The 22,853-nt window shown below is 37.0% G+C and overlaps 2 protein-coding genes across 5 annotated transcripts in view; one reads left to right on the top strand and one right to left on the bottom strand.

The window, feature by feature from the left end:
* The window catches only part of SERGEF (secretion regulating guanine nucleotide exchange factor), an 82,152-nt gene extending 70,385 nt beyond the window's left edge, over positions 1-11,767 (top strand). For both annotated transcript variants that reach the window (XM_026706533.2, XM_087920513.1), the window contains one exon: positions 7,222-11,767. In XM_026706533.2, the coding sequence (XP_026562318.1) occupies positions 7,222-7,403 (182 nt within the window). In that variant the 3' untranslated portion in view covers positions 7,404-11,767. The remainder of the gene's footprint in view (positions 1-7,221) is intronic.
* The window catches only part of KCNC1 (potassium voltage-gated channel subfamily C member 1), a 160,772-nt gene that overhangs the window by 9,408 nt on the left and 128,511 nt on the right, over positions 1-22,853 (bottom strand). The window contains exons 4-5 of one of the 3 annotated variants that reach the window (XM_026706745.2): positions 19,831-21,872; positions 19,586-19,800 (exon numbers count right to left, since the gene is read on the bottom strand). The exons of the other annotated variants lie outside the window; for them this stretch is intronic. Of the exons in view, the coding sequence (XP_026562530.2) occupies positions 21,808-21,872 (65 nt within the window). The 3' untranslated portion in view covers positions 19,586-19,800; positions 19,831-21,807. Of the gene's footprint in view, positions 1-19,585; positions 19,801-19,830; positions 21,873-22,853 lie in introns of those variants that run through there. 3 annotated transcript variants of the gene reach the window in all.

Genomic DNA, 22,853 nt, shown 5'->3' on the forward strand with positions numbered 1-22,853 from the left:
AAAGGAAAAGGAAGACCAACACAACCGTGGCTGAATTAAGTTGATGACATTCTGGGGAAGGTGAAGTGTGAGAACTTTAAAGACACAAAAGGCAGTGTCCATAGTGTTGTATGAATGTGGGAGAAGGATGGTTTGCAAAGATAATAAAATATGCACAAGCATAGCAAATGATATTAATTAGTTTTTCCTATGTTTCTTTTCATTTATTTCACTTTTTGGCTTATTGTTTCTTACTCTGCACCAAGCATAATGTTGGTTACCATAAAAAGGAACAGCTTGTAGGTATGTTTGCATGTAAGAACTAATATCTTACACTGTGAACATGCGTCTAAGGAACTCAACTGGATATTACTGCAGGTTGATGATTTTCATTTTCATACCATAGATTATTGAAAGACATTGTTCTGGGTAGCCCATAAGAAAGAGCCTGACCGTATCTAAACTGAGGGGCTAGTATTAAACAATTGTTCAAAATTTCTTTTACTTTTTGTTGCTGCTTACATTTTTATTTTCAGTCTTTAAATATATTGACAGGGTAGCTCTTCAGGGATGAGCAATCTAAAAGACTGGCTGCCTTGTTTCTATAGCAACCCAGCATCTCTGTCCTTTCAAAATAGCAAGCATGCAGGGGTATTAGATTCAGCAGAATTATGTTAACAATTGAGCATCTTTCCATTTCTAAGTCTTAAGAAAGAAAAGAGAGGGAGAAATGTCTTTTCTTAAGAAAGAAAAGAGAGGGAGAAATGTCTTTTCTCCTGGAAAACTATATATATATATATATATATATATATATATTTAGACAAAAAGGCTGTTTATTTTTTAGACATATTTTTTATAAAAAGAAGTAATTTGCTGTTTTGTTGTTTCAGATATGATATGCTCTTAAAAAGCATGAGAATAGCTGTGGGTTTCCAACAAGCTGACAGAATCAATGCCTGTTGTCCATTATTATCTTCAGTGAATTGTTCTGTATTAAAAACTGTCATTAACATTATATCAGAGCCTCAGTTAAAGGATATACTGGCAGAGCAAATTTCTTGCACGTTGCATGCACTTACATTCACAGACACAATTATTTCAAGAGACAAAAAAAAACTTTCTATAATTTTAGCCCTTTGATCTTCTGCTCTGTTCAACATTATTCTGATCTTTGGCTTAGCCAAAGTGTAGCTCTTCAAGGAATGTTAATCATGCAGCCCATTCCTGCTTCTCTTTCTTTCAATCTTGGTTATTGTTTCATTATCATATTATATGACAGGGAATTCTGAATTGTGTGGATTTATCATTTCCATTGATTTTTAGCTGGAAAAGTATTTTTTTATAATTCTTCAAATGGCCCACATTCCAACTAAATCAGGGTACTGGGGGTAATATAAAACTGATAGATATTTATGCTGTGCTTAAATATGTTTTTTAAACCCTGGGAAAAAAAAAAATAAGCCAATTTAGGCAAGCAAGAAGAGGATGCAGCTATAACTACTTGCATTAAAATTGAGAAACTTTTACAACTCAATCTGTCTAAAGGTAGAGTTATATCGACCCTTTTTCTGATTGGTTTTTTTCTGATTGGTTTAACAATTATTTAAGCAGCTAAATTCTGAGATCCTAATGCAGGCATGTCCAACCTGTGGCCCCTAGACCATATGCAGCCCTGGAGAGCTTGTAATGCACCCCACATAACTTATTAAAAAAAAATGAAAGGCTTGTTATTTATATACATTAACTATATTTTATATGCAGCCCAGGACTATTCTGCTTCACTTATAGCAGCCCAGGCAAGCCAAAAGATTGGACATCCATGTCCTAAGTCTAAAGAAAAGAAGAATTGGGGGTGACATGATAGCAGTATTCCAGTATTTGAGGGGCTGCCACAAAGAAGAGGGGGTCAAATTATTTTGCAAAGTACTAGAGGGCAGGACAAGAAACAATGGTTGGAAACTAACCAAAGAGAGAGGCAGCCTGGAACTCAGGAGAAACTTCCCAACAGCGAGTTCAATTAACCAGTGGAATAGCTTGCCAGCAGAATTCATGGGCGCTCCAACACTGGATGTTTTTAAGAGTCTAGACAGTCACTTATCTAAAATGGTATAGGGTCTCCTGTTTGTGTAGGGGGCTGGATTAGAAGTCCTCCAAAGTCCCTTCCAGCTCATTCTATTATATTCTAATGCATATCCTCTGCTTGTTCAAATCAGCAGAATACACTTAAAAAAAGAACATATTTTCTCGTATTTTTTGACATGCAAAATCTATCCCTGTTAGAATGTAAGAATAGCTTTTATCATTCTATGTCGATATGCCCACTTCTAGTTACAGTTGTACAGCTAAAAGGAAATTATCTGCTGAATTACCTGATATGAGAAGGAGAGACACACACAAAAAAGAGAAAATGTCTCATACCAAACATAGAGCACACTAAGTTACATCACAAATGGTCCTTTTTGCATCAGAAGGCAGCTTTCATGTGGTTGTTCTTATTTGTCAGTTAACAGCTGAATAATAAATGAGCTTAGAAAGACACTTCGAAATGTAGCATCCCATAAAACATTAACATCTTGTCTCATTTAACAGACTTTTCACCATTTGTGAAAGCAACATCATAGTTAGAGGAAAATTCCCCAATATTCATTTTCACGATGGGTAATAGATTGTTTTTTGCTTCAAAGAAATGAAGATCCATCAATAACTTGATGGATGTTATTTTTTTTATTTATGATTCACAATATTATTCCCAAACCTCTTCATCTTCTTGCAGAGGCTGGAGAGCATGTTCGGTATTTAGAACATGTTTTGTGGGCATTCTCACAAAATGGTTGCCGGGGGCTTCCAGATCAACCTCAAAATGACTGTAATGTGGGACTAGCTCACTTCAAAGGATTGTTCTGCCAGAGAAGATACCAGCTGTCTGAAGAATGTTCTATTGTGGATTCTTGCTTATCTTTATCCTTTGGAATATTAGTCATCAATTTCTCTTATGAAAACTATAGAAGAGTAATTGGATATGAGATGGGTGGCAAATAAATTTTATAAATAAATTATAAATAAGTAATAGAGTCCCCTTCTAACTTTCCTTTGGTTTAACTTTAAAACATAGAAATAAAGGATGATTGTTTTCCTATTTGAAATGCCTAGGCAAATGATTGAAAGAGGCACCATTTTCCAGTATTTTTCCCCTTTATTATTCATGTAAAAGATGGTGGAAAGCAATTCAGCCAAACATTGTTAGAACAGTCACACAGTTTCACTAATTGCTTTGCGTTCTTTGTGAACAATTCTATCCTCCAACTGACTGTTGCAGTTTGTATTAAATGAGCATTTCTCCTTCTGAACTCTAACTTCTAGCTCAGAGACATTTTAAACACAAATCATGTAGCAGGTTATATTATGAACGTAAGATATGTATGTATGCACCTTGCACATGTATATATTTCTAAATGCTAAAGTGTATCAAACTAGAGTTAGGAAAGGGCTTAAAGTTATATTCACAGTATCCGCCACCAATCAGATTAACAACTTGTTATCTCGTGGCTTCTTTTCCTTATGGTAGGTAAACCCTTGATCATCTTCTCTTCTGCCACCTTCTACTCCACCAGAAACTTTCGGCACAGCATCTCTTCTTCTGCAGCGTGATTCTTCAGACGATGTCCAAACAATTCTTTTCAGCATTCTTTTTAGTTGCCTGAGAACTAGTCCAGTCCAGGTTTACCAGGCCGTATTGGGTTTTACTAAAACCAGCAACCCAACCATTTCAACCATTTGAGCTACCAGCCATTATTTCCATTTCCAGCTTTCTTCTGTTCCCTAGCTGGGTTTCATCCCACCTCTAATGTCAGCATGGCATCTTTTACTGGTATAGCCCACCATCTATGAATGTTTTCCCAAGAGAGACAAAGCTAACTTCTACTGTAATCTCTGTATCAGCAAAGTGAAAACAAACCATTCTGTTTGGGTAAGAATAGGTGAAGAGTCAGTGAGATGCTATGGTGGAACATGGGACTTTCACAGGTGTCAGTGATACACAGCCTACAGATGGCTATCTCTGGGTCAATTTCATATGAAGATAGAGAGGGAGTAGCTTGGTGCTGGCTTTCCGCCTGTTGCTGCATGACATATTTAGTGGTTGAGAGATCAAACAACAATGTGCAAGAATTTTGTTAGGAGATTTCATTTTTTTCATAATTAAACTATTGGTTGTCTGTCATTGTATTGCATTCACATCCTACAAGTAAACTATAAAGCTTCCATTACTCACTTCAGAGCATAGGTTTCTGTATAATTTGAGAAAATGCTTCAGACAAAACCGACCTGAATTCATATGAAGATAAAGTGAGGGAATTGTGTTCTGTCAAGATTGTTTTTTCAAATGAAAACATATTTAGACCTAATGGGATTGGTTTCTTAGTCTGACCCATCCCATAGGGCTTACAATATCCTTTTCATTGATAAACGCTTTCTAGAAAAATATAAGATTGGATGCCTACCATCATTAATTTTTTGTATTAACATAACTCCTCTGGTCATATCAGATGCTAGCCATTTTAAAAGAGGATATAAAACAGTTTTTAACTCTTGAAAAGTTATTTTTTCAAACTCAGGTGTCTATGAGGCTTTTGTGTTGGTGAAAAAAAAAGAGCTATCCATAATATCTCAAATATCCCAGGAATGATCTTGATTTGTTCTTGGAGACTGCATCTGCTGAATAGCCTGCAGATTCTTTTCTTGTAGCTTAACATTTTGCTGGTCAGCTATGTAACTTAAGTAATGCAGTTTAGAAAACCTCAGGTGACATTTAGCTGAATTGATAGTTGTACCTCCTGCATTGAAATTGGAAATAACATCTTTTAACTACTGTACACGTTCTTTCCAGACTCTCTGCGCTCCAGCAGTTTGAGCCTAACACTGTGTAACAGAGTGAGCTTCCAACATTCACCTCAGCTTCTGCCAACCTAGCAGTTTCAAAGCATGCAAATGCAAGTAGGTAAATTGGTACCACTAAAAGCAAAAGTAAGAAACCAACCTATGCCAGATCTGCTCAACTGGAGGTGAAAACTGGTAGAGAAAGATGATGTTGACTTTCCTGCAGAACACCATTAGCTCTTTGTGTGTGGAACTCTTTTCTCTCACCTCATCTTCTCAAGTAGTTTGTAAGGTAGACTTAGTTCTTTCATCCCTAAGTCTATTTTGTAGTTAAAAGATCCAATTCTCCGGATTAGAGTAAATGGCCCTTACCACTTAGTTCACAGTTTACATTCCTGAATATCAACAAAAGCAACACTTCTAGAGATTTCATTGCAACTTTAATATAATGGCATTCCTTGGTGTCTTGCATGGGTTTAAAATTCTCCTATGCCATGTCACCGAGGTTACGCCATTTTCTCCTTTATGTGACAATATAGTCCACTAGGTCTTTGGATTTGGAATTTCACTGGTCCATCCTTCATGATGAGAATGCTTTTGGCTTTATCCCATTCAACTTTGAAGACCTGAATCCAAGTGAATGTACAAATGCTTTAACCAACTGGATGGATTGTGGTTTGAACTGTGAGAATTTCATCAGGGACTTCCTCATTATTGTGCACTTGAGCAATTCGTCAGCAATCTCTTTTTGTTGTGACTGTTGCTTTTAGTATTGGAGTCTGAAATCACAAGCATATACTGATTTCTTCTTGCTGAGTTTGGAAAAAAAAAACAGCTAGAGCCATAACAATTCTAGAAAATAAAGTAGGAATCAAGGGGATTCTTTCCACAAGTGTCTTTTATTATTTTTCCCCTTAGGTTTTATATATTGATGTTTTTGGCAAGACTGACAATGAATCTGGTTGGCCAAAAGTACTGTATATATCCCTAAGCCTCATTAGAGATTTTCTTGCCACATGTGACTTAACATTTTTACTGTCAAAATCCAACAAATCTTTTGTAGAATACTGGGAAATTGCAGTCTGCTCTATATTGTTTTCAGAATGGAGCTCCTCATAAACTCTACAAAATAAAGTTTCTCAACTTTAACATGTGTGGACTCCAACTCCCAGAATTCCTTAGCTTACATGTTGCCTGGGGAATTCTGGGAGGTGAAGTCCACACATCTTAAAAGTTGATGTGGTTGAGAAACACTGCTACAAAGAGCTCCTTTTTCACAAAGACAGCTGATTTAAACAAAACTGCTTCTTGCAATTAGAAAACATATTGCTTCCCTGGTGGTTGAAGTACTCCCCAAGATGCTGTTAGAAATTTGTTTGGTTTTTGTTGTTCAGCTGAATTTTCTTCCCTGGAGAAATCTATTCAATACTAAATGTCATGTAGATACTTTAATGAAAGTTTTTTTTAAAGAATCATTTCATTTGTAAGTATTTTTCTTTGGTGGTAAGTGCCAAAAATACAGTGGCTGAAATAATTTTCTCACAAGAGTTCAGACAAAGAGTTCCCTTTGGCATCAGATTATTTTAAGTGTCTAAGAATTTCATACAGAATTTCTATCTCTAAATACCACTAACAATCAATCTTGGTTCTTGATCAGACAAAGGATAGTGAAGATATCATGGAAAATTGTGAAATGTTATATGAGCAAAATTGGATTGCAATTAAAAAGTTTCCACCACACATTATTCTTTGTTTAACTGAACTATTATGAATGATCTACAATGTAATAATCATTTCAGTTTGCAGTCCCTGCAATCGTAATGTTTAATCCATGTGAAAGCCTGTAAATTAGCATAGGTAGTCCTTGACTTATGACCACAATTGAGCACAAACTTTCTGTGGCTAAGCGAGACAGTGATTGAGTTTTGCCCCATTTTAAGACCTTTCTTGCCACAGTTGTTGAGTGAATCATGACAGTTGTTGTTGTTTAACAGGGTTGTTAAATGAATCTGTCTTCCTAATTGACTTTGCTTGTCAAAAGGGCACAAAAGGTGATCATGTGATCTCAGGACAATGCAACTGTCATAAATAGGAACCAGTTGCCAAGCATTTGAATTTTGATCATGTGACCAACAGTCATAAATGACAAAAACAGCCATGTCACTTTTTTCAGTAATGATGTAACCTCAAATGGTCACTAAATGAATGGTTGTAAGTGAAGGACTACCTGTATACCTTCTTTTTCTTCATTTTTTAAGGATGGCATGGTTAATGAGCTTGGCCAAGTATGATTCATTAGGATTTTGGATGTTACGATTTTTCACTGGCTGCTTTAATATGCTGATTATTTTTTTTCTTTTTGCTTAGGTAACCAGTGTTTTTCCTGGGGATGGAACGAACATGGCATGTGTGGCAATGAAACAGAAGAAAATGTTTGTTTTCCTCAGCCTGTGGAACCTCTTAGTTCTTCAGAGCTGCTTTTAATTGGATGTGGAGCTGGACACTCTTTAGCATTTTGCTTTTTACCAAGCTTAGACATAGCACTGTAGAACCCTCTGAGCAATTTTAAATTCTCCCTGAGGTTTGTGCTTGGTTAATAAATGCAGTTAATGTCAAAGCAATTCAGTCATATGTAGCCATGACAAGATTATCTATATTATATACTGACATAGTCATTTTGTTGGGTTCATATTTTAAAGAAGAAAGGGAGATTTGGGAGGGGGGAGTTATTTGAGGGAGGCAAAGTATAAAAACATTTAGGTGTGATGAAATGACACAGGATGTGCTTTATTTATTGTCAAGCGTGCAAAACCAGATTTACAGTAATGAACTGATTTATTACTGCAGCCTGTATATAGGAATCTCCTGATATTAAGAGTTAGCACCTGGACAGAACTAGATAAATATTAATGGAATTCAGATGTGGGTTGGACTTAGTTCGCTTGTGGCTACAAAATGATTCTAAACTGATGCCTATTTTAACTCCTCCCCCTGGCTCTGCCAGTCTCTTTCCTACATTTATTGATACCACGCACATGGTTATATCAGGTAGTTCTCGCTTAATGACTGCTCTGTTTAATGATTCTTCAAAATTATGATGGTGCTGAAAAATAACTTTATGACCAGTCCATGCACTTGCAACCATTACAGCATCCCATGATTATAGGATCTCCAATTGTATATTTCATAGCCAGCTTCCAACAATCAAAGTCAATGAAGAAGCCAACAATCAAATTACAAGTCACAATCACCCGAGAGCTTGCTTAAAGATTGTGTTGGTAAGCAACAGAGTTGCCGATCCCAGATGATAATTAAATGAAGGACTATCTGTCCAGTTTTTATCCAAGAAAATATATTGGAGCATTGGTCTCAATATTGAAGATTTATAATTGGACTAAACTGTTTCATCAATACAAATGCAATCAGATATAAAGATTTCCAGGTGAGAAAAATGGTAGATTGATGCTTCTCTGAAAGGGTAGGGATGTTGAGGATGGAATTATGCCTGCTGGCAAGGCCTACACAACTTCTCCAGGTAAAAAAAAGCTAAAAAGATTGCCCATGTGTACTCTAGGTAGCAGTTTCTTATGAGGAAGCCTGCAGCACCCAAAAGGATTCTGCAGGCAACTCATGTGTAAAATGTCCCCAGCCAAGGAAGATCTGACTTGCAGCCTCAATGGAGCCTTTAATGGATACCAAGTCCCACTTTCTTAAGCACTTCGGATGGTAACTATCTAAAAAACTAAAGAATTCTCTGGAGTTCTAGCAGTTTTAACTGGACCTTCTGTGTTTAACAGAAAAAGAACAAAAAAAAATCTTCAGGAATTAACTTGCAGCAAAAAGCACAGTAAAAGCTTGGACTATAAAAGTTTTAAACAAACATAGGGACCGGGGGTATTTTTTAAAATTTGTTCTACTGTAGGTTCCTGTAAATGTATTAGAAGAAATATCCACAACGGTGGAGTGGAATGTGAGGAGAGCAGAACTGACTGAAATGGCTACATTGACTTGTGTAATTAATGAAGGAACAATAGTTCTTTTTTTTAAAAAAATAAAAGAATGGAAACCTTTTTGAACAAAAATAAGTTGGTGATTTGGGGATTAATCAGCAGCCCTGATTAAAAAGGGTTGCTTACAGGAAGACATGATCCAAAATATATAATTTCAGAGGCTGGAAAAAGTGAATAATCATGCTAGTAATGGCTTGCCTTCAGAAGTTGTGAGTGCTCAATCGCTGGAGGTTTTTAAGAAGAGATTGGACAACATTTGTCTGAAATGGTATAGGGTCTCTTGCCTGAGTAGAGGGTTGGACTAGAAAACTTCCAAGGTCCCTTCCAATTTTGTTATTCTGTTGTATATGTACTATTATCTGATGCAAAGAAGATTGGAAGTTGCTTCTTTAAATATCTTTCTTCTTTGTCTCAATTTTTCATTTATTTGTTTATATCTCTTACACAACACGCATATATGTACACACATAAGCAATCAACTATGTACTAAAATATGTTGCCAACACTCATGGTTCCTTGTTACGCCTGGCTATTGACCGGCTACTGACAGGGTGTTTTGCTGGGTCACAAATCCAGATGCCCATTTTGAAAGGCCTTTGTGAATTAGTTCAATATCTAAGTGGCAGCACTAGATACCAAAATACTTTTCCTGAGTCGTCTTCTTTTGTTCTTTATTTCATTTTTGGATTGAATGCCCACCACCTATATTTCATAAGTCAAACTCCTGAATATATTTATTAGAATTGGGCAGCCCTTTTGATTACGTTTCAACCATATGCAGGTCTGTGAATATAGCACCTGCCTATAAGCCAGGAGTGGGGTTCTACCAGTTCGCACCTATTCACTAGAACTGGTTGTTAACATTCTAAGCAGTTCGGAGAACCGGTTGTTAGAAGAAATTACTGGCCTAATCCTGTAAGGAAGGCAGGAAGGAAACATTCTGGTGTTGCTTACAGAAACTGCCTCTCCGTTAACCCTTATTACATTCTTCACAGGACTAGACTTCCTATCTCAGGAACTTCTCTGGAGTTTTTTTCCTTCCTTTGCTGGTACTTTGCTCGTATGGAGTAACCATTCAAAGTTACAATGGCACTGAAAAAAGTGACTTATGACCATTTTTCACACTTACGACTGTTGCAGCATCCCCACAGTCATGAGAGGCCAGGCGAGGAAATGCATGCCTCGATGTGAGTGATGCTGAGTTGGCCACACCCAGCCAGTCACATTACCACCTAGCCATGCCCACCAACTAAGCCACGCCCATAGAACTGGTTGTTAAAAAAGTTGAATCCCACCCCTGCTGTAAGCTCTTTGAAACTTTCATGTCTTTTCTCAGGATCGGATGGATAACCTGTGAGAGATGGGAAAATATGGCTGCTTTAAAAAGTTGGAACCAAGTTGCAACCAACATATGCTCTCTTGTACCTTCTAAAGCCTTTTTTTGAAATTGAATCAAAGGCATTGCATAGCCCTTATTTATATGTATATATTAGGCCGTAGAAGGGGCATAGATATAATATCAGCCTTCACAAATAAGCTAGTTAATAATAATAAAAAAATAATTTTACTTTCCTAGACTGGAGTTCGGCATGTGTATAAAATGCAGAAACTTTGGAGTTCTGTGCCACTGTACCAATCCAGGATTTTGTGTTAATAGTCTGATACTCTGTAAGCCTAATCTGTTCCATCTGTCTACAAGCAGTTTATTCGTAAAGCCAATTAAGAGGGATTAACGAAATCTGTTTAGCCATTTGTGATCCCTCTTACTTTACCTGTAGGCAAGTTACCAGAAATTACGCAGTAACTACTCCTTTTATACATACCCTAGTCAATATAAATCATAATGTATGTACACAAATATATTCGGTAGAATGCAGTATTGCAGGCTAACTCACTGCTCACTGCCAGGAGTTCAATCCTGATGGGCTTGAGGTTGACTCAGCCTTCCATCTTTCTAAGGTCGATAAAATGAGGGCCCAGATTGTTTGGGACAATAGGCTGACTCTGTAAACCGTTTAGAGTCGGCTATAAAGCACTATGAAGCGATATATATGTCTAAGTGCTGTTACTATTGCTATCGGCCTGGTTACATGGTCATATGTCAGAGATGCTCTAGTACAGGGCTGTCAAGCTCGCAGCCCATGAGCCAGATGCATCATGCGCTAACCACACCCATGCCTGGTTTAGCGAAAGAGGAGAAAGGTCACGATACATCATGGGCCACTGCCGTGACGATGTGAGTTTGACACCCCTGCTCTAGTAGATCCTGCAGTAAGCAAGGGAATGAACTAATTAGTTCCTTCTAATTCAGTGAAATTAAATGGGGTGAAAAAGGTCTTATATTATGCTTTCCCTCAGATTGCACCATAAAAATTCAATAATGCAGAAAGATGTTTAATCTTTCAAGATTGCTTGAAAGAAAAAAAGTACAGTATTCATGAGGTGTCCTTCCAGCTGTCTTTGTTTTGTTTTTAATCATCATCAGCACTTAGAAATCATTTCATAATGTGGAGCATGCTATAAACTATTTTACCTCTTCATGTTTTTGCTGACATCCTTTTGCAGAAGGATTTTTTTTTAAAAAAAATCATGTTCTGCTATTAGGCATACTTGTATTCAGGCTATTAAACTTTTTATCTCTAGTTCTTGATTAGGCGTTTGCTTGTTTTATCTGCATATCCTTGGGAAAGATTATGTGTTGGATTTTCTTTCACAGCTGCATTTTTTGTTCCATTTGCTGCTCTTCCTTTGTTCTTCCATTTTATTTTTCCTCCTAAAAACTTGAGTTCATTTAAGGTGTACACCTTCAGTATTTTACACTATATTGTTAATTCTGTGCTGTGTATCTATTGTTTTGTATTTGCTAATTATTTTTGCGTAATAAATAAAATTTGTTTCCTTTATCCTCCTCTTTGATTTGCAATAAACAATAAAATTAAATTAACAATAAAATTATCAGATTAGTTGTTTAAACTGTGTAAGGAGCATCAAGATGCATTGCAGAATATTTAAGTATTTTTGATCAGATGGTATAATATTTTTATCATGTAAATATTTTTAACTTTCATTTATTTGGCGGGGGGTTGGCCTTTTGATATGAGCTAGATCAGGGCTGTCGAGCTCACGGCCCACGGGATGGATGCATCATGCACTGGCCACACCCATGTCTGGTTTAGTGAAGGGAAAAAAAAGTGATACGTCCATGTGACGATGCTGTAACAATGCAAATTTGACACTCCCAAGCTAGATGGATAGAACAATCTTTTCCCCCACTGTTTTTGATGTTAATTATATTCTGGATCAAATCAGAAGTCTTTCGGGTATCCTGGGACAGAACTAGAAAGACCACATCCTTATGTGCCCTCCTGAATCTATATATGCAACCCAAATAGCCCTCTGAAAGCTGCTGGTGAATTATTATTTTGTGTGACAAAAATGAAAATTGTCATGCCCCTGTTGGAATCTGATTCTGAGGGGGAAGTCGAGCAGCTGACAGGGAGTGGGAGTGTGGCTCCGGTGGCTGTGGAAGAAACTGGGGAAGGGTACAGTCTGGATGGGCATTCAGAGGAAGACCCAGGGCCACCCCCTCTTCATCCTAGGGCACATAGGGAGGAACGGAGAAGGGAACAACATGAGTTACATGGTTTATGGGGGAGGAAAGGGCCCTGATCTCCTTCATTAGCTGCAGCCTGGAAAACTGTTTAAAATGGCAAACTACGCACAGCAAAGTTGCTGGAAGCAAAGCGTGCATTATCTTTGTCGATATCTGAGTTCTGAGTTCTGGCAAAATCCCAACTATGTGTGTTTCGTTATCTTTTGGAAGTCTGCAATTCCTTAGCCTGCCCGTCTCATAAATTGCTGCAGCATGGTTTGTGTTGGTTTTTATTTATAATTTAAATGTATTTTGGGTCTGGACTGAATTTATTCCCTTTAAAGACTGTTCTTGGGAGAGTTTTTTTCTCCAGCCGAAGACATTGGGGGCCAAGTGGGAGGTATTAAAGGGACTTTACCTACTTTGTTGCTTTTGTGCCACACTCCGGGTCATCACAGAAATTATTAAATGCAGCTGAATTAGGACTGTTCACATAAAGCAGAAGTGGGGAACTATGGCCCTTTTATGACCTGTGGACCTGCCAACATGGCTCAGGGATTCTGGGAGTTACCACAACCCTGTTGTGTTTCTATATTGCATGTTCCTTCATCTGTTTTCTAGACAAGTTTCTGTTGGATTCTGTATTCTGTTAAATACTAGAACAAACTTCTGGTAGTAAAAAATGGGGTTGATCAAAAGCTATTGTTTAAAGTAAGTTCCATCACTAAAAGAAACAGAAGATTCTAGCATATGCATTTTCGTCCTTCAGATAAACAAGGATATACAGATAGGTCTGTTTATGTTCCACTTATGACTGTAATAGTGCCTGTCCATTACAGTTGTAAGTTGTGACAGTCATAAAGTTATCCATGTGGCTGACCCAATTTTATGACCTGTTTTTGGACAGTGGTTGTTAAGTGAAACAGTTGTCAAGTGAACCAATTGTTTGCTTGTAAATGCCAGTTTTTGACAAAAACAAAAAAATGAGGTCCCATACAGCATAAAATGAGGACCTGTGAATATGGACCAGTTGCTGACTGCCCAATATGCAGCAATGTGACTGTGTGTGTGTGTGTGTGTAGATGTTGGAACTTTGGAGCCAGTTCATAAGTATAGTAGGAGAAGCCTGTCATAACTTTGAATCATCACTAAGCAATGGATCATAAGTTGAGGACTACCTGTAATGCAGCATAACCAACGTTTAGCAAACATCAATGTTGCTGTTTCTAATAAATAGTAAAGGGAAGCCCGATGATTTGTCCAACCCTGATGCTAAGAATAAGAGCTACCAAGTCTTATTTTCTCATTCATGGTGTCTATTTACATAAGGCAAATTGCATTTGTATGTAATGAAATATGTGTGTAGATGACTTGGAAAATGAGGGGAAGAGAAACAATTACACCACAAAACAATTACCTAGGAAACAATTACACAAGAGAGGCAGAAACTCCTAGTGGCTTAACGGTCAGATAAAGAAACTCGGGAAAGATCTGCTTTAAGGGAGAAGCAGGTAAAAGTGGCAGGAAGTTTGTATCTTTGTACCTTGACATTTGCAACGTTCTGTTAATGTAGCCTTACAATAAAGCAGAAATAGTTTTTTTTACTATGTCCTTTTATGTAACTTTCAGAAAATATTTTCTAGCCTCAAATTAAAATAGGCATGCACTCCAATGAGAGACTCTGGCAGATATTTAGGCAAAAATTTATTGGAGAACATGAATGGTATTATGTCATTGAACCCATTTGTTTTATGGGGTGTCTAGATGGAGATAGCTTTTGCTTTGATTTCCCTTATTTTTCAGCTGCTGCTTCCATCACAAATAAAATATCTTTGCCAAAACAAAAACAGACAATAGCCAAATATTATCTTTGGCCTGCTAAAGGTAGAAGGAATCTACCTGCAATGGCCTGTGGCCTGTGGCCCATTGCAGAATCAAAAAGAAAAAACAACCTTGTTAATCTTTAAAATGCCACAACAGGTTTGTTAGTTTTATTTGCAACATTATAGCAATGCTACCTGATTCCATAGAATTGGATGTTGAATTAAATCTTACTAGGTTTTACTCTGCTTGGATACACCTTTTTCCTTTAAAAAGAGAAGAGTTGTTAGGAGCCCCTTTCTGAAGAATCTGTAGAAGGTTGCTGTGACATTCCAGCGTATCAAGATGGTGCTGATCAACAGAAATTTGGTAGCTTAGATTTTACACCCCCTAGGAAGTTCCTTTCCTGCTGCAACCTATTGTGAATCCCAAAAGAAGCCTCCTGATTGCCCTCCATCTCCCCTCCAAAACCCCTCACTACAGAATTCTTCATTGGTTGATTTTGGAGCCTGTCCTGAAGTTAATCAGAGAAGGACAAGCTGGAAGCCAAGTGAGTCACGGTTTCTCCCTTCTGCTGTAATATTGGAAATTATGGATGTTATCCAAAGTGAATCACTGGGGGCGTAAGGGGTCTTTAGATTTCATGATGGGTGAGAAATTCAGAGAAATTGGGGAAGAGGTCTCACTGGCACACTTTTTTGTCCTATTGCTGTATATTTTGGGTCTAGAATCTTTAAGCAGCAGAACTGAGTTTTGATTAAAATGTTAAAGTGAGATGATGGCAATGTTAATTTAGATGCATTTTAGTATGGATTTCATCTGTATTTTTATTGGGAATCTGCCTAACATTTGTACAGTATGCATGACGTTCATTTCCATCCAATCCAATGATTACATTGAAGCATTCTCATGCCTGACTTTTAGCACTAAAATAATTTTTGTCTATTTTTATTTCTTCCAGGAAAACAATAGAAAGAACAGAAAGCAAAAAAGTTAAACACAAGCTATTGCCAAGTTTTAGATACATCCAATTTAAATATTACAAAATTCCTGGGTGACTACAGAAACGTGGCTATTTACATCTAAGTGACCAATATGGCATCTAAGCAGTTTAACCGTATGGTTGACTACAGAAATACAATTTATTGCTCTTCCCACCCTCCATTTGTTTCTAACTTAAGTAATAATGAAAAGGAATTCATAAATTTCAGCCCTAAGATGCAATAAAAAAAACCACTTCTTTCTATATTATCAGACATGGAGGTCCACAACTGGGAGTTTCCCAGGTACAAAACTGGAAAGCATGATTACTATTTAGGGTTATCAGATCCGGTCTGCAGGAGAAAAAAATCACTAGATGGCAGTAAAGAAATGCAGAAAAGCCAATTCTTTTCAGGCAGATAAACTGCTTGGCCAGATGTTATATCCTGCCAGTGGGGCCAGAAAAAAGAATACTGTAGGTTAGGGGCAACTAGAAAACTTCAAATAAGATCCTGAGGTCAAGTTAGGTCTGGAATTAGCACTGATTAGCATTTGTTCAAATATATCTTTAAGAAGCGACATTATTTTTCAGACCCATCTAAAACCCGGGGCTGGGGGGGAGAAACAGGCTGCTTTAATGAGTAACAGGGAAGTCCTCTCCTCCTGCAAGGTTCAAAGATTTTTATTTTCAAAGGGTGCACAGCTTAGTTGCCATACTGTTTGTACTGTGGACAGAAAGTCTGGCCCACCTGCTTTATTGCAAACTGCAGACTGTGAAAAATCTCCGGGAAAGGATTGAATGACTAGAGATACAATTTTATAAAAAAGAGCCAAATAGAGGAAAGATTAGAACTGGTAAAGTGGTAAAATGGATGGGGGAAGTAGGGTAGAACCACCATCTTTTCAGCAGTTTGGGATCTACAAGAGATGTCAATTATCAGAAAAAAATTCAAAAGAGTGATGTGGGCAACCTTCTTATGTTAGACTTACAAAAGAGATGTATTATATCTATGGGGGTATTCCTGAGAAAAGGTAGAAGATGAAAAGAAACCAGTTTCTGTGACACTATTTAAAAGGAATAAACATTAAGATTTTTTTAAAAAATAAAACGATTTATACAGTTGACTTATTGGATCATGGTGTGTATATATATATATATATATATATATATATATGAATGATATTCAGCTTTGTTCGGGTATTTTCCCACGTCATTATAGTTGTGCTTTTAAAGTTGTAGCAACGTTTCAGCAGAATCTCATCTGCCATCATCAGGCTTGTGTATTGGGTTCGTCTGTGGGTCAGACTTTCACAGCCATTTCAGTTTTAAATTTGGGGCTAGCCTACTGCTGTGCCAGAATAGTTTTTTCTTCATCCTGATTGGTTGGGAGTCTTGATCTGTGTTTATTAGTTTTGGAATTTGCTGGGTTCTGCTTGATTGGTGTTTCTAATGTTTTCTGTCTGTTTTGTGGCTTTTTTTTGTCTTGATTGGCTGGCAACATTGTGTTTCCTGTATATTCCTACACACACACACACACACACACACTTATAAAATTATTAGCATTATATTTTCTCCAGATGCTAGTTCAGATGAGAAAGAGCTGGGCCCAATGACATCAGGAGCAGGTATGGAGGAACATCTGGAGGTTGCTGGAGGCTGCCAGGAGTTGCAAGACCAAGCACAACAGAGCAGTCACAGGAGGAGCGACCGGACGAGTGACCAGCTGAGCAATGGACAGGAGAGGCCCAGCTGCAGCAGGAAAACCAGAATCTTCAGGAGATGAGGAACATCTGCCTACCCTTCCCAATTGCAGAGTGCATCTGGTAGAGAGGAGGCAGGCACAACAAAGTTCAGCTAGGCTATTTGTGAGTCGGCATCCTTGCCCCTCTTGATGGACAGCACCAAGGACCAGCTATTTAGCTCAGAGCTTGGAGTGAAACGATGCTAGAAACAACTCGTCGGTGTCCTTGCTCTGTGTTCTTCAGCCGCAGTGATTCTTGCCATCACTACCAGATTTCGATTCTGTACCTCGAACTTTGGCTCATGCCTCTTGAATTCTGGACTTGTCTTCGTCTTGTGGATTTGATTTTGCCCTGTGGACTGGCATGGGGTTTTCCTTGAATAGCACATTGAATCCTTGGGAGGTGGCACTGGGGAGGGTGTGAGGGAATTTCTGGGGAAGACTATTTGGGGCTTGAAAGTTGTGCGTGTTTGTGAGTGGGATTGAATTTTATTTTTGTTTACAGGTGGCACTTCATTTACAACCATGCATCTAGTGACCATTCAAAGTTACAACGGCACTGAAAAAAGTGACTTGTTATGACCGTTTTTCACACTTACAACTGTTGCAGCATCCCCCTGGTCATATGATTACATGATCACCTTTTGTGACCTTCTGACAAGCAAAATCAATGGGAAAGCCAGATCCATTTAACAACTTTTACTAACTTAACAATTGCAGTGATTCATTTAATGAACATGGCAAGAAAGTTCGTAGCATGAGGCAAAATTCACTAAACTCTGCCACTTAGCAACAGAAATGTTGGCCTCAATTGTGGTTGTAAGTTGAGGACTACCTGTCTGTCTGTCTGTCCGTCTGTCTCTATCTATCTATCTATCTATCTATCTATCTATCTATCTATCTATCTATCTATCATCTATCTATCTAATAATAGTCAGACGAACACAATACAGAAGCCTGATGATGGCAGATGAGATTCTGCCGAAACGTTGCTACAACTTTAAAAGCACAACTATAATGACGTGGGAAAATACCCGAACAAAGCTGAATAACATACGTATATATGTATACATATACATACATACATATATATATGTATATAATAGTTGAGAATATATATCTATATCTATCTGTATTATCTATCTATCTATCTGTCTGTCTATCTATCATCTATCTATCCTTTTTATATTTTTCTTTCTTTTCATCCCTCCTTTTCTCCTTCTGCACTTTTTGCTTTTTCTTTTTTTGTATTTTTCTGAATTGTTATTAGTTTTTTATCTTTGCATTTTTAAACTTCAGTAAACATTATTATTATAAAAAAAATCAAAAGTCTATGGCTCTGCATTGGACAAAACTCACACAGGACTCATATGCTTCTCAAAATAAAATGAGTTTTATAGTAATAATAGGAAAATGAAATATGGAATATCTATGACTCTGCAGTAAACCACTCTCTGGTAAAAAAATAGCAATCTGAACTAATGCTAAATAAAAGTAGTTCCCTTTAAATGGGTATAACATTATAGTTTGGCACATCTGTCAAAACTAGAGATATGCGATAAAACATCTCTGGTATCACCACATTTGATAAAAAAGAACATAGTTGGGAATTATTTTGGAAATTACTTCCCAATGAAAGTTTCAGCCAAATGCCATTGGTGTAATGTGATTTTCTAATACATACTCAGTTGCCAGGTAGCCAGGGAGCCTATGAAAGATGCTATCTTCCATATCCAATCATATCGTCAGCAGTTTTCCACCTCCCACTTTCATTGAATCCCCAGAGAATAGAGCAGGGGAAAAATCTCCCTGAGTCTTTGTCCCCGTGTGAGATTCAGAGAGATTGAAAAATGTGCAACCATAAACATCAACAGCAGCACTAGAATTTTTTGCCACCTCCAACAACAAAGCGGGGTTAAAACGATACCAAGGAAAATGGGAAAGGCATTCACCAGCCCTCTATGCTCAAACTTAACTGCTTCTCCATCCCATTGATTGCAGATACCATTTTCTGTCCCTGTTTCAGGGCTGATGTAGTTTTGGAAACCCTTATGAGGACACACATAAAGAGTAAGAAAGCTTTAGAGCTCTGCAGCTCCACAGATTGCCTCTGGAAACAGCCTCTGCTACTCCTCAAGGAGATTAAATATGTTAACCTAAACATTCAAAGATAAGAAAGTTATGTTCTTTTGGATTTTTTTTCCTGCCTTTTTTGTTTCGAGGAATGGAAATAATTTTGGAAGTGGGACGAGGAAAGCTTCTTGTATATTCATGTAACTCTTCTCGCCACTGCCTTGTGTTTTTCTTTCTACTTTGCTGTCCTATGTAGCACAAGTTTGCTTCCTTTAAAGCTTCGCTTTCAAATGGGACTTTTATTAGACAACCAGCCCAGGCAAATTTTAGCAGTGGAATGTGTTGAATTCTTTGCCACGAAAGTCAGGTTCTTTGAAAAATAGTAAGGCTATAATAACTAGCTGTAACAAGTGTTAAAAGGCAAATACTCAAGAGATTTCCAGTATGTGAAAAAAACAACAGACATCCAATTTGGCATTTATGTCACATTTAAAACTCATGTCAGATTATGATAATTTTCATAAGATTTTATGTTTATTTGACATCTTTGTCATTTAGTGAAAAAATTAATTGGTTCAGTTATTCGCTGGACATGTGGTTCATGTGGTGATTCTATATTCAAGCAATTTCCTTTTAGGTTTACATCACAAAATAATTATTGTTCTGGAAACTTAAGATTTATACAGATTCTCATGTGGTCTGATACTATATACTGATGATTGGGAAACTATATACTATATACTGATGATTGGGAAACTAACACAAAAACAAAGGCCCATGTGAGTTTTTATGATAGTAAATAAATAGATTAAATCCTGATTCTGAAATATCCATGCTGTTATCAGTTTATACAATATTCTGAAGAACATATATATACATTCCCATATATGAATACATGTTTCATAGTTAATTAAAAGACTATTTAGAAATGTGGTTTGCATATACTGATTATTACATTAGATACCTCATTTTTCTTATTAAATAAACTGATCTAAACATTCAAGGATAAGAAAGATATATCCTTTTGGAATTTTTTCCTGCCATTTTTGTTTTAAGGAATTGAAAGAATTTTGAAAGTGGGATGAGGAAAGGTAAAGCTTCTATATTTATGTAACTCTTATTGCTACTGTCTTGTGTTTGTCTTCTTATGTTTATTCTATGAAATACTTCATTCCTGAGCTTCATCATCATCATCATCAGCCTTACCTTCTTCCTAGGAATTAGTTAGGTCTTATGATGTGATAAACCTGTAAAGCTTTGCTTCAGTGTTTTAGCTACAATCAAATTTATGTCAAAAATTCTAAACGTTCTCTTTCAATCTGAAATAAAATGGTATGATTCAAACCTCTACAACTACCTTTAATGTTAGATAATTTAAGATGTCATTTAGTATGATTAAAAGGTATCTAATTCTACATCTTTCTAAGTACTATCAAGTACTGTTAAGAGAATCACGGTAGTAAGAAAAACTGAATTCACATTATCAACTATAAAGCCAAACTTTTATTATTATTGGAGAAAGGAGGAATAGAATGAAATCTACCAAACTCTCTAGATTTTATCTATTCAATTATGGAAATATTTATTAGTGTTGTGAAGACTGAAGACATGAGTTGTATCAAGGATTTGGGAGGTGAATTCCTTCCAGTTTACCATCTTATAAGCAAAGCAAGCCTTTTCTCTTTGATAATTCCATTGGGAATCTTTGTATGGTATTTATTTACAATTTCAAAAGCATTTCTTTGGGAAGTTCTGAACATTTCAGAAAGGAATTCTGATTTACATTATAAAGCAGGCATTGAAACCATTATACAAAATTTGTTTCATGCTAGAATTATTTTGCATAGCATTGTGCATGCATTTTCTTCAGAATTCTAACTTGGATACAATGCCATTTTGTTGTTTCTTGAAACTCTGAGATAAGTTTATATCGAAGTAGTTTCCTGATTTGTATATTGTAAATCCCCAGGTGTTGCTGTTGTTGCTTTAAAAAAAAAACAATGTTGGTTCCTTTTTTGGTTGAATTCTTTACTGATCACTTAATATAAACAATTTGTCATAAAGGGTCTTCACAGTGGATCTATACACCAATAAAGTACAGAGCTGGAAAATTAGTTTAGACCAGCTGTTTCCATCAGGATCAAAAACTGGTCCCAGATTTCACAAGCATGCCAACAAAAACAGACAAGAAAAGAAGATTGTTTGTACATTTTACACAAGTCTAGTTGGATGAAAAGTTCTTGATTTTCATGTTCTGCGTGATTAATTTATGAAGGCATGGTCAATGTGACTGCCAATTGCACTTTTAAACCATCCACCCTTGTGATCAGATATACAAATAAACAATCCATTGCAAAGGCTTTAGAATATCTTTTACAGTTTTCTACTACAACATATGTAAAAGTAAAGAGCTTTGAAGGAAAATATATTACTTTATCTCCCCCCCCCCCAACACCCCTTTAATAGTAAAGTAAGTTAACTTGTACAATCTCAGGGGTTTTCTTTTTTTCATGCAAGTCATGCTATGAAACAACAACAACGGGAAAAAAATCTGTCATTTGTTACATTCTGGCCATAGAGAAATCCTGCATATCTCCCTTTTTGAAACCACATATATCATCCTGCAAACTTGCATGGAGGGAGATTACATTTGTCCAAAGAAGAGGTCTTCTATGCCTGCACAGTTCCACCCAGACGTTTATAAGCCATCATTGTCCATCTCGTTTTCTCCATGTCAAGTCACTTTGACTGCCTCTGTTGGCATATATTTAGCAATGACAGGACTTTCTTTGCAAAGATCTGCATGTAAAGAATATAATCAATACTTGAGCTTCTCTCCTGTGCTTTTCAAACCAAGCTGGGTGTTTTATAGCAAGGAGGAGAAAGGAGAAAGAGCTACATGCAGAGGCAGCCAATTTTCTTCTCCGCCAATATTTTTTTTCCCATGCAGTCAGCCAGCCAGCTACAGACCTCTCTACAGTGTATCTTATTGCTTTCAACATAGAAGAGACACCATGCAAAGTTTTGTCCTACTACTTGTATTTTGCTCACACTCTTGTTAAGGTTCCTATGGCTCAACAATATCCTGAGAAAAGCAAAATTCTTTAGTCATTGGCAAGTTTCAGCATTGGACTATATGACAATCTAACCCACTTCCAAAAAGCCAGTGGATCTACCATTAGCTGAGAAAAGCACATACCAGGATGGAGTGCCACCACCACAAGAAACTATGTGGTGCCTCCAGCTTAGCATCTTATGTACCAATAACATGCAGTGTTATGGCCCACCAAAGCAACTAATAGTGTCAATTGAGCTCTATATGATGAAGGATCTGGCCGAGATAAGTGTTACTAACACCAGTAGTAACACCAACCCCATGAGATGCTACCAAAAGCCATGATACTTTCAAACATCAGGATCTGCTTACAAGTGACACCACATAAGCTAATGAGAAATCATTGCTTTTCTTTCCCTTCTTTTTATTAGCTTTATTGTGATTAGAATTCTAGAATCTAGAAGACCATTCTTTGCTACTGATCCACGCTATGGAATGGGAGACCAAGAATGTCTCATGAAGCTCAAAGAATTCCAGGCTTGAAGGAAGATTTTTCTACCATTTTTCCATGTTTGCAAACTAATCTGCTAAGGCTCATATCATCTCTTTTAAAAGAAAAAAAAACCAAAAGGTAAAATCATAGAATATTGGATCAACAACAGAATGGTCAAACTCAGTAAAGTACAGCCTGATCGCAGCAGCATCTTTCATGCTTTGACATGCCA

This window comes from Pseudonaja textilis, chromosome 1 (genome assembly GCF_049901715.1).
Source record: "Pseudonaja textilis isolate UNSWEBS1 chromosome 1, rPseTex1.2, whole genome shotgun sequence".
Taxonomy (NCBI): domain Eukaryota; kingdom Metazoa; phylum Chordata; class Lepidosauria; order Squamata; family Elapidae; genus Pseudonaja; species Pseudonaja textilis.